At 37.3% G+C, this 13,438-nt stretch overlaps 1 protein-coding gene across 1 annotated transcript; it reads right to left on the reverse strand.

Annotated features, from left to right (window-relative positions):
• Positions 1 to 10,484: 10,484 nt before the first annotated feature.
• LOC107624741 (uncharacterized) lies at positions 10,485 to 13,100 on the reverse strand. The gene is made up of 9 exons (XM_016327181.3): positions 12,958 to 13,100; positions 12,617 to 12,842; positions 12,437 to 12,501; positions 12,201 to 12,299; positions 12,024 to 12,071; positions 11,798 to 11,867; positions 11,640 to 11,711; positions 11,110 to 11,238; positions 10,485 to 10,800 (listed from the first exon to the last, which is right to left on the reverse strand). The coding sequence occupies exons 1-9, from the start codon at positions 13,059 to 13,061 to the stop codon at positions 10,654 to 10,656; spliced, it is 960 nt and encodes a 319-aa protein (XP_016182667.1). The 5' UTR covers positions 13,062 to 13,100; the 3' UTR covers positions 10,485 to 10,653.
• Between the last annotated feature and the right edge of the window lie 338 nt (positions 13,101 to 13,438).

A 13,438-nucleotide genomic window follows, 5' to 3' on the forward strand; every position in this document is an offset into this window, starting at 1 on the left:
AAACGACATAACTCCTCAAATTTGCTAGTATACTCAGCAACAGTCATTTGTCCTTGCTTTAACTGTATTAATTCAAGTTCCTTGGCATTTCTGGCTGAATTAGGAAAGTACTTCTTATAGAACTCTGTCCGAAAAATCTCCCAAGGAATTGCAGCACCATCAGACTGCAGGATACGTCGTGTTTCCTGCCACCAATACTGAGCTTCACCTTGCAACTGATAAGTTCCAAACTCAACCCATTGCTCTTCAGGAACCTGCTGTGCCTGTAACGCCCTTTCCATATCCTGAATCCAATTACCTACATCAGTGGGATTTGAGGTTCCCCTGAAGGTCGGACGGTGAACTTTCAGAAATGTAGCAAGCGTCATAGGACCGTCCTCATCATTATTGTTCCCATGATTATCTTGGTTTATCTGATTACCCAATGCCTCGGCTGTCGCCTGCATAGCTGCAGCCATATTTCCCAGGGTAGCCATAAAGTCTACTGGATCAGTCCCTATGGGGGCAGGAGTAGCGCTGCCTGTCCTACCTCTACATCGCTCGCGACCGCGTCCGCGAGTCGACATCTGGTCCCTATACACACCAAACAAGTGATATTAAGTTGATTAGTCTCAATATCGCAGGTCTAATGCTTTAAGTTCCAAATGCATGCTCACAAACGTTTATGCCATATAAATCAATCAGATATCCTAATAGCACATAAACACATATACAGAGAATGCATAGAAGTATAATCAGTCCGTCTTTCAGGCTCTATAGGAACGAACTGCTCTGATACCATAATGTAACACCCTACCACACAAAGTTTTACGCTTAAGTCGTAAAACAGAGGTGATGTGGTATTATGACTTCTAAAATAAAATGAGTGCATATAATAGCAGAAGAATTATAATATGCTAGGAGCCTTGAAGAATAGAGGAAATAAAAATCGCAAAACAAAAGCGCAACGCTCAAGGAACGAGTTGACTTGCGTGCTAAGAAAACCATAACTACTAGACATAAGATGACAGAAGTAGGAATATAGTGCCAAAGATACAAAATAACAAGCTCTTGACTCAGCCTGCGAAGTCAAGACTGGCCGGAGAATATTTACATATATATACATACATATCCAAAACCCAAAAGTACATATACACAATCCTACCTCTCCATAAACCTCTAAGAGGATCAAAAGAACAAGTTATGCGGAGAGAAAACCAAGTACATATATATATATACATCATAGCATAACAAAGTAACCCTGTAACCACTCCGCTTCAAGAGTCCAGACACCTAACGAGATGCCTCTCGACCTGCATCTGAAAAACAACAACATAGTACGGAATGAGAACCGGAGGTTCTTAGTATGGTAAAGGTGCCACACACATAATATATAAGGTCCTGGAAATGCCAGAGGCAATCCTAGAACGCCGACACTCAGATTATAGAGCTTAAAGTATTAAACAGAAGTCATAAAAGGTGGTTTTCTAAGAATATTTAAACCTAACTTAATTTAACCTTAAATCTAAGTCCTATACTGCCATTCCTCCATACCTCCAACTCCATCATGCATTTTCACAGACAAATAGACAAATAAAGACAAACACAAGAAGGTTACAACTACTGCAGGTAACAAATACACATTTAGCATGGCAAATACAGATAGACACACCCAATTAAAACACAAGCAAGTAATTCAAGTAATATGCGTATGATGCATGCCTGTCCTATGACTAATGAGGCTCATCTGTCGGTTATCCAGCCAACCCGATAAGTCTGAATTGTACTTAGACTGTCCCCCGACGTGTAACCCTAAGAGTCTATGCATAGCTTTTTCTCAAATAATCAATATTGCTCAATGGGGGTAACATTCCCGGGAATTTATATAGTGCCCGGTCACACTTACGTCGTAGGATCAACAGAGTATCGAGTTTTCAACCTGGTACACATGGTGGCAAGCCACGACACTTAATCCAGGGAATCTTGTATATCAGATTATCCAAATTCATAAGCCATATAAATAATTCAATTATAATTCATCAACATCCACATCATTCTCAATCGCATCTCATTCATCATTATACGTCAATCATATTCAATCCTTAACCTTCATTATCACACATCCCATTCCGTCCATCAATAATTCCAATTGAAAACATAATTCATTCTTTTTCAAATGAATCAAACTTAAAACATGCTCATTTTCTTAATAACTCAAAATCAAACCATATAACCTTTGAATCTAAATCTTTATAAATAATCATATAAACAAAATCTCTAATTTTTTTTATAAAATTTCGACAGCATCTCCTCTAAAACTCGGACTTTGCCACCCTTTTTGGGTCCAAACCTGCATTCTTTTCAATTCAACTTACCCTTCCTCATCATCATAACAATCACCATAATAAATCTACCTCAGATAAACAATTATACTAATACAATATTCAAATCCAACAACCAAAATTTAACTAAGAATCATAGTTCACAAATCCTAGGCTTTTAACACAAAATACCTCATTACCACAACAACCTCCACAATAATTATACCTCAAATCAATAATTCGCCAAATCACCAGTTAATCGACAAGCACCAAACCAACCATATTCATCAACAGGATACTAAGCATTAAATATACACATGCAATCCAACTTATCCTATGGTCATCTAGCCTAAGTTTTCACAGAACATTATATATTAAATGCAAGAAAACTAAACCATACCTTAGCCGATTCCCAAGTATTATTCCAAGACAATTTTCCTAAAAGAACACAGCCCTCAAAACCTTAACTAATCCGCTTCCTCCAAGTTCCAGTATTCACAATTTCAAGTTCCAATTATTTATTCACAACCTAATACACATTCATAACACATATATATCCAATTTAATACTTAAAGCTCAAATTCAATGAAAATAAAATAGAATTATCGTATACTCACCTTACCCAAGCTTCACATAAGCAAGAGTGAATATTTTTCTCAAGCTAATTGGATCCTAAAACATCAGAAATCAAAGAAATTCAACCTTCCCATTAAAAATTTGAAAATTGGGAGAAAAGAGGGCTGAGAGTGATTAAACAAGTTACCAGTGAAATTGTTCCAGTAGAAATGTAGAGCTCGACGCGGTGAACGCGTGGCCGTAAACGGTGCGGCGATTGGAGCTGAGACGGAGAAGTTACGCGAGTTGGAACTTTGCCGTAAGGGTTCGGCGTTCCTTTTCTCTCCCTTGAGCTCAGCTGCGTCGTTGAGGAAATGAGAGAAAGAAGAGCCCGTGGCTCTTTTTAATGGGCTGGTCCGATTGAACCGACAGTTCAGTTTGGGCCCGGTTCAACCAGTTCGATCTTTTTGGTCCAATTTTGGACCGTTTTCTTCGAAATTAGTGTCAAAGTTCTCGTTTCGATGAGCTCTACCCTAATTTGATATAATATTCACATTTCTAATCTTCCTTATTAAAAACTAATTTATCGACTAATTATCTACTAATTTAACCAGGGTTTACAGCCTGTACACTTAAACAGATGAAACAATTTTTTTCGACGCATCATTAGGTAGGTTATCAACAAAAATGGTAAAAGAGTCATTCTTCAATCGCGATACTCTTCCCAATTCCAAACCCACTGACCTCTTACGTGATATGGTTGCCTAACTCTATCCCACCTTGTGTTTTTCCACCCCCTCTCTCTCCCACGATCTCCCATTGATAGAGTACACAAGAGTACATCTTTCTAAAAGAAACTTTTTGTTTTAATTAGATTCTTATATTTTTTTTCAATTGTGTCCTTATATTATTTTTAATTTTATAATTAGATCATTTTTATATAAAAAATATTAAAATTAATAAAATACTTCTCTCAAAATATATGTAGTCAAAGATTTAGTTAAGTTTTTAATATGAATACCTTCAATTTGCGTAAAAATATTTAGTTAATTTTACTATTCTTTATATTAGAAAAGACTTTATTATAAAATTAAAGTAGTGTAAGAATCTAATTGAAAAAAAATATAAAAACTTAATTAAAAATTTAGTGAAAATATAAAGACTAACAGAATAATTAATAAGCCTATTTAGATCTATCTCAATCTCATTGATACTGAATATGCAAAAATAGAAAATGACAATTGAATTTTGCAACCACTTTTTGGTGTTTCTACATAGGAATAGAAAATGACAATTGGATTTTGCAACCATTTTTGGTGTTTCTAAAGCAAGCACAAAAATACTGCTCATCAAGTGTCACTATATTCACATTTCACACAAGTAACTACCTATTAAATACTATAAATTGTAAATGCATTTAAATTTTCTTTGCCAAAATAGATATGTTTTATTTTAAATTTATACTAAAAAATGTGACTATTTAATAAAACAGAAAGAGTATATAAAGAGTATGCAAAGATAATAACTTCATAGTGAGGGGGAGGTTAAAGGAGTTTTAAGATCTAAATTGGTTGATTTATTCATGGAGCTCAACAGAGCTATACCATAATAAAACAGAAAGAGTACATAAAGAATATACAAAGATAATAAAATTGTGAAAGAATAAAGAAAGAAAAGATAAAGAAATTTTATTGATTGTTGATTGATTGAAAATGTAAACTATGAAGGTAAAACTAAATATATATATAGAACATTGGTTTATGAAAGATAAAGATAAGATAAGGATAAATAAAGATAAGATAATAATAAAGACTAAAATTATAACTGAATTTGTGTATTCTGTTGGGCTGAATTTGTGGGCCGTAAGACTTCTTTATTGTTGTCATGGGATAAGGTGGAAGTAGGGATGGCAATAGGTAGGGTAGGGTAGGGTAGGGTTTGGAGTCAACCCTAACCCTACCCGCGGGTTGAGATTTTTATATAAACTCAACCCTTCCCTACCCGTGGATTGAGAATATCTCAACCCTAACCCTACCCGCTCTTAACCCGCGGGTACTCGACCCTACCCGTGGGTTACAAAAAAATGCAACGTTATTATATAACTTGATGATAATTTAAAATAGAACTGACTTTTATGTAAAAAAAGTTTATTAAATTATCAATTAATGATCTTCTTTTAATGACTAAGGATCTTTTGTATTTAGTGAGAAGTCTTTAGTTCAACATTCACTTAAAATATATTTTTATATAAGTATATAACATATACATATATAGGGTGCGGGTTGGTCGGGTAGGGTTGAGGCTCGACCCGCACCCTACCCGACCCGCACCCTATCCTACCTGCTGCAGATTGGGTTGGCAACCCTACCCAATCGGGTGGGGTCGGGTTGGATACCCGCGAGTAGGGTACATATTGCCACCCCTAGGTGGAAGAGCAGTTAAATGCTATTGATAAGTACGTACTAGTACAACCATATAAGATATAACCAAAATTAATCACTAATATAAAATACATATTAAAATATAAAATAGACATTAAAAATAAATTAATCAACGCATATATTTATATAAATATATACGAAAAACTAATTTTAATATATACATAATATTTTTGCACGTAAATTGACAAACATTCACTTTGTCTATAAAAAAAATCACTTTTTAAGACAAAAATTATTAATCTTTATATTTTATATATATATTTTTATCTTAATTCATTCTTGACTAATGTAAAATTTAGGATAAAATATTATTTTAGTTCTAAAGTTTGGATCAAATTTTAATTTAATATGTAATCTTTTAAATGTCCTATTTTAATTTTAAAAAGTTTTAAATGGTATAATATTGTCTCACGGTAAAATTTGACATGAATATTTAATAAAATGAGTGAAGTGAATATTAGCAACATTAAGAGGAGGAGGTGGTGTTGGAGACGACGATAACGAGAGAAAAATGAAGAAGAAGAAGAACGTGCAGTAACAAAGAACGAGGACGCATGAATATAAATGACTTGTATGAAAAAATGCTTGTACGTAAAGAATAATTAATTTCATAAAGACTAAAATCGTATTTAAACCTAACTTATTTGATAATTGTAAGTTGTATGTCAACCCTATTTCGACTTTTCATACAATACAAGCCCTTCTTTCAAAATATCTCTAGCTGGTGCTACGATGCTCAATTTTTAATTCCCTATTTTATAAATATTTAAATACAAAATTTAGAAACATGTCAAGTTTTAATAAATAGTATGCACCGTAGAAAATAATTTAAAGAGCAAACGGCCAACATCGGGGACTAATCACCCTCGAGGCCCAAAAACGGATATCCATAATACACGATTAAACGGCCTTCCGAACGTCTTAAGTTACAACGACTCAGGCACGACTAACCAAAGCCAACGCAAACGGCTTACAAGATAAAAGGCCCGACCGGCCCAAAAGCGACCACTCGAAAATCTAAGAGTCAATAACACGGCTCAATAACGATAAAGCTGCCTGACCGGCCAGTCATATGAAAACACCAAATATCCAAAGTCACAAACTGCGGCCACACGGCCAAAACATCAAAGAAAAACTACATAGTACTTAAGTCAGCATAACACAATACATGAACAAAGCCCTACAAATCAACGATACGACCATCCTGAACGGTCTTAAAAGCCCCCATAACAGACACATCGGCATCCGGAGCCAGCACCCGAGCCTGGGCCCTCATCGTCTCTTCAGTCACCGATATCGTCCCTTGTACATCGGCCAATAACACCGCTTTCTCCCCCTTCAACCCCTCAACCTCGGCCGTCAAACCCGCCAGGTCAGTCTTCAAGATGCCTACCTCAGAGAGAAGCACGGCAGCTCGGGATTCGGCGTCCGAAGCCTTCCTCCGCTCTTTCCCAAGTTGAGATAAAAGTGAAGTCTCAACTTCAGACAGATGAAGGATCTCGGCACCAGACTCCTCAGATGCCTTCACTGTCCTCTCCCTCGCCGACTCAGCAGCAGCAAGCTGCTCCCTCTGCTTCACCACCTTGGCCTACGACTGACGCAGCTTCTTGTCTAGAAGGCCCACCTGAGCCATCACAGGCTCGGCCTTCCGCACAATTACGGCAGAACGGAGGAGAGAGCAATAAAGGGACTTCGCCTGAAAACCCACATCACACTCACAGAAGAACTCCTTCATGCCCTGCATAAGGTGCTGGTCTATGAAGGTCGGGGCATCAAAACGGTGATCCATCACCGACGGGACCACAGTATCCCCCTCTACCAAATTCTCACTATCGACATCCTCCGACCGCCTTCGCTTCCATGAAGCACCCTCCGGCGAGACGACAACCACCTCATCATCAACTTCCGCTGCTCCCAAGCCTTGACCCGACCCTTGGACACCACTCTCAGTCAAAATGAGTTCCTCAGAAACAACCCTAGTGTCATCGGCAGGGCGGGAAGTGGGAGTGGACGGAGAGCCGCCAGAAGGGGTCCCCTGGACCAACTGAGCTTTCAACCTAGCAAGAGTCGTCAGACCACCAGCTATCTCAACTGAAAAAGAAAAGAAAAGGAAAAAGCATAAGTCCCAAACTCGGTGAAGCGCCACAAAATAACCAAAAGATAAAAAACACACCAAGAAAAGTACGGCAAGCCTCGGGATCCCCCATGACATCATGAGGATGCAAAAGGCGCTTCCTAAAAAGATGCCAGAGGACACTAGCAATAACCCAATCCTCCAGGGACAAGCCCTCATAAGTAACCTTCGTCAAGTACAACGGCCCGGCACCGAAATTCCAGTAGGTCGGAAAACGGTGCTCCCCCTCTAGTGTCAACCAAAAAGGATGCTGCCCCTGAGCAGGGCGCACCATAAAAAACCCCCTCTTGAATCCGTGAAAGGAATCCTCGTACAGCCCGAATATACGACGATGCGGCTGAGCTCTAAAAGACATATACCCTTTCTTATGCTTTCCCTCCTTAGTAGGAAGAGTGCACAAGAAAAGGAAAAGGAAAACGTTGATCGAAACGGGAAGCTCTAAATACTCGCACACAAGCTCAAAAGTGCGAACGGCCGCCCAACTATTGGGATGCAACTGAGACGGAGCGACGGAACAACGACTCAGCAGAGCCTGAACAAAGGGAGAAAACGGCAACCGCACCCCAAGCCTCGTGAACATAGACTCGTATACCCACATCCAGTCCGGAGTGGTCGGCGAGTCTAGGTTCAAATAACACACCCTCTCATCAACCCCGGGGACGACGAGCTCATACTGGCGCTCGGCATCGCCACCCCAAACACAGCGCCCTGATCGCGAAGCCGCTGGAGATCTGCCTCCGTAATCCGAGACGGTGCCCCCCAAACATCAGAGGTCACCCAATAATAAAGGCGGGGGACCCCCCCCATCGGAATCACGAAGCGGCCACGCCCTCCCTTCTCCGCTGGGACATGCCTAAAATAGGTGGAGCACCACTATCAGCCAACCAAAAACTACATGGCAAAAAACTACGGAAGAAAAGAAAAACTCCACCACCTACCAAAAACTAAGCCTACAAGTGGTGCTCTTCCTTCCCCAAGCGAAAACACAAACCCTCATTTTCAAAGAAACAGCGGCAAGAGCACGGCCAAACGCAACCCAAACACAGAAAAACAAAATGAAAGATACAGAGAAAAAGTACCAACCTGATAAAGCCGCTGATAAAAGTGAAGAGCAAGACAGAGAGGCAGGAACACACAGAAGAAGAACAAAATAGTAGAGAGTGAAGAAGATGCAAAACTAGGAAGACTGGTAAAATGAAACAGACGAGGGAAAATAAAGCAAAAACCAAAAACAATTGAAGAGCGAAAAAATCGAAAATGCCCTCAGTAACCAACGAACAGGGAAGGGAAAAATTGGAAAGGCAACCCGAACGTTTCCCCCGCAATAAATTCCCTCTTTAAAAATCAACTGACAGCACGCATTGGGAAACCAAACGGGCGCAGGAAGACGGAAAGGTCACACCAACTACAACACGGACTACGAGACTGACAAAACACCACCGACTAACCCGTCCAAGAACCCGACTCACCGACCCTCCGCGATAAGCGGATCGGTCAGAAGCTCCCCTCCGACAATCCGAAGGAGGCCACCAACGGCCAAAACAACAAAGACCCTCCAGCGACGAAGATCGACCTCGCACGCTCTTCCGCTGCGGGGGCAACTGTTACGGATCGGACCCACGGATCCCACATCCGGCATAACCCATGAACCCGGGTCTGAACCACATCACCCTTCCAGAAAGTCCAAAACCGGCCCATCGGAAATTCTAACTAACTTTCAAATTCAAATGTCTCCCTTATCTTAGCCAAACAAGATAAGATAAGATAGCTACCATAACCTATAAATAGAGGACCCAAGTCTCTCCAGGTATTCATTCATTCCTCACACCTTTTACCCCCTCAGATCCATTCTGACTCGAGCGTCGGAGTGTCTTTGCAGGTACCTCCCCCCATTGCTCCAGTCAAGTAATCCGGCATCCGTCTCGACCCGCAAGTTCTCGATCCATCACTCAACCCGTATCGGAGGCATCCAGTACAGATACTTATTTAGATAAGTACAAGTCGATCTCTTTCGTTGTGTCCAACCTCCATCTTTAAGTCGGACATTTTGTCTTTATTGGACCTGACTTTATAATTTGGGTCAGGGTATGAACAAAAATATTTTTTTGTTATCTTTAGACAAATAAAAAAGCTTAGAGCTTTCCAAAAAATAAGCTTTTTTTGTTATCTTAAATTTGACAAATATAATAAAAATAAAGATTACTCCTAAAAAATATTTAAAGAGAAATATTTTTTTATAGTTTTTTGAAATATATATATATATATATAGAGAGAGAGAGATTTTTCCAAAAATAAGTTTTTTTTTTGTTATCTTAAATTTGACCAATATAATAAAAATAAAAATTACTCCTAAAAAACTCCCTCATTTGTTATTATGTATTATTTTATTTACCAAAGATAGTAAGGGGAGAAATTGGAACTAGAACACACGACCAATGCGCTCAGTTTGTGTAAACAACTTAAATAAGTTCTTTTGGAAAAAGAGGTTAAAGTATAAGGACTTTTATTTATAGCAGCTTATAAATAAGTTATTTTATGTTTGGATTTTTTGTTATAGAAGTACTTATTTTAAAGTTGTAGTGTTTGGATAAATAACTCAAAAAATACAATTTTTTTTACACAAAAAAATGGAAATTAAAATAACGATGATAACAAATATTTTTCAATATTAAATGTTGATTTTACATAACTTAATCACTAAGATTATAATCGTCTAGGAAATTGATTTTTTATTTGCTTTTTTATTAGTTCTATTTTTTAACAATTAGTTCTTGCCACATAATATCATTATAAATTGGTTCTTCTACTTCACCTTCATCCACAATGGTGTTCTTGTATGTAGTGAATAGTAATAAAATTTTAATTCAGCAATGCCAAAGAAATTATTGTATAGTTAGTGTTTGTTGTTTTATTGTGTATGATATGGTAGATAAAAATAAAAAACAAATATAAAATGTGTGTCAATGTATATTTCGTTGCTGTTTTTTTTTTTTTACTCCTATTAGCCTCCTCCTTTATTGAGGTCAAGACTTGTTATAACTAACTATAAAAATAATAGCAAACAATTGAAATTACACAATCGAAGATGAAGTTATTCAACTCAAAACTCTGAACCAATATCTCTATAAAATCCTACTTACAAAAATTCATGTAATTACACTTAAAAATGTAAATGAATTAATTAGTGAAGAAAATATCATGTTGCATTACAAAACTGTGCTGATCAAAAAGTAGACTTCTCGTATTTTAGAACATCTTTGGTGTTCAATTCATATATCTTGCAAATTTTTGTGATGGCTTGTTCACTCAGGCCGTCTTTCCCATCTTCAAGTTCAACAAGATCATCAAGTTCTTCCAATGGCCGCAATTTCTAAGTCATATGATTATTAAAAGAAAAAACAAAGTACAAAATAAATGTTAGCATACACATTTTTTTGGGGGATATGATATGAAATTATATGATTAAAAGATCAAAATTGTAGCATTCACTCAAAAGTGGTTCATTAAGCAAAACAATAATATGCTTTCACTTGTACATGCAATGTATCAAAGGCTTTAAAAAATAGTTCTAGCCTACAAAACTATGAAGCATGCATTCTAAATATAATAACATATTTTGCAAATTGTTAAATCAATTGTCTTACTTGATGCTATCTATCAGATTGCATGAGACACTTACCATGTGTGGTTCATCTGAACTATTATGAGTTTTATTGGTTGAGTCATTATGCTCAGTTTCCTTCCTATGAGTTGATGTGTTAGACATCTTGCTGCTATCGGAGGCGAGTTGGAATAGCTTCTCACTTCCCTAAGAAGGTAACAAAAAACATAACAGAAACTTATGCTCAACTCAAGATAAATCAAGTCAGAAGCGAAGCAGCTCGAAACATTGTACAAAAATACTAAGGATCTACTATCCATTGGCCTAATTGAAAGTGAACACCTATCAAGAACCATGCAATTTTCAAAGTCCTTCCAAATCAAATGATGCCCCTTCCGAAACATACTAGGCATAAATGAATCCACTGATTGCGCATGCCGCAAGACAATAAAACATGACACTATCGTATGAAAGTAGAGAGCCAAGACAAACATGAGCAGTAGAGACATCTCTGATTGTGGCAGCAAAACACAGATTACTATAAATTATTATAGTAGAGGGAGAATAATAAACTGCAAGTGCATTGCAAATCTAATAGGAGTACAAACCTGAAGGGCTCTCCAATGAGAATAAGCCCGAAATGAAACCCAGAAGAATGCGATATTAGGCAAAGGTAAAACCTACAATGTACAATTAAGAATGGCCATCAATTGAAGCCAAGATAGATATTAAAGTGCAAACACAAGTCCACCGAGCACATACATACCATCAGTGCAGAGGAAAATGGAATCAATGAAACTGTAGCATATAAGTATTTCCGGTGGATAATTGTTCCCCTGTAAATGAGACAATAGTTCATATGACAATGAAGATTTAAATACAGAATTAAATTGGAAGCTACACTAACAAATTCCAGATTAAATTATTGTTCCTACACCATCAACTTTTGCTTCTTTTTATTTTTTTGGAACAGGTGTTTGAGGGAGAATTACCTCATAGCAATATGTCTTAATCTTCGGCGAACAAGTTGTGCATTCAGACTGCAATAATAAACATATTAACCCCATAATAAACATATATCGAAGGCGAATCTACTATTAAGAGTAGTAAACTACTAAACTATTCCAAAACCAAGCAAGTATGCATCAAAACAAGGCTGCGGCACCAACCTTGAAGGGTAAATGACTTCGATGCTAGTGACTTCATTCGATATAGATTTCAAGAATATCTCTGAGGGCTTAACCTGTGACAAAAGCCATGACCCCCACCTGCAACAACTCAAATCACATTCGAGCATATTATGCATAGCGTAATCAACACTTTTAAAAGACTAAAAATCACCTTCTTCTTCTAGATAGACCCATGAATAAAAAAGCATTCAAAACCAACAATGTAACAAACTAACCCATGAATCTTCTTCTTGATAGACCCATCCGGTGCTTTTTCCAAACCAATCCAAGCTTTATTCATCTATTAACCGCAACCACAACCAAATAAAGCAATTGGTTAAGAAAACAGTACACACAAGAATGTGACAACCCAAGAAACAGAAGTTAATACAATGATCGAAACAACAAAAAGGCACCTTGTTGCCACAGTAATCAGCAAGAAGCTCAGCTTTGGCATTAAAGGGTTTATCAGCAACATTAATGCCCTTCCACAGTTCTTTGAACGTTGGAGGAGAATGAGAGGAAGAAGTAGCTGAATTCTTAAGAGAATGATCAATGGCTCTGCTGAAGCACCAGTTTCTCCCTCGTATTGGGAACACAACCAATTTGGCTCTCATGTTGACTCTTTTGGCGGCAAGAACCCTAGAAAGTTTCCAACCAGAGAAATGTTTAGTCTTGGCGGTGAAGTTACAATCTTTGATGTGAAATGAAGCAGACTCCGAATCTGCGTAGTTTGAATATTCAGTGTCAAACTCACTCCTCTTGCGGCGAAACTCTGGCTAAGTCAACGCATGGGATTATGTGACCGTTAGCAAAGAACGGGAAGAAAAGAACATGAAGTTCGCGGACCTCCTTGCCCATTGTTGTTGTTACAATGTTGGTAATTTTACTATAGAATTTGGCTATGGATTGTTCTGTTTATAATAGAAGATTAAAGGTTGAAGTTCCAGGGCGCATTTTGCACGAGTTCAGGTTAAATATTAAATCAATTATTAAATTAATTATGTTATATGTAAATTAAAATTAATTATTAGTATAAAATATATATTAAAAATAAATTAAATAATATATATTATATATAAATATATAATAATTATTTTTTGTGATTAATTTTAAATTTTTAATATATAAATAATATTTTTAATATTATTGTTTTTATTTTGCTATCTATAAGGTTTTTATTAATTTAATTTTTAACAACACTTGCCATGGCAGCAGGGCAGAAGCGCATGGATTCA

Source organism: Arachis ipaensis, chromosome B2 (assembly GCF_059453495.1).
Source record: "Arachis ipaensis isolate K30076 ecotype BB chromosome B2, ASM5945349v1, whole genome shotgun sequence".
Classification (NCBI taxonomy): domain Eukaryota; kingdom Viridiplantae; phylum Streptophyta; class Magnoliopsida; order Fabales; family Fabaceae; genus Arachis; species Arachis ipaensis.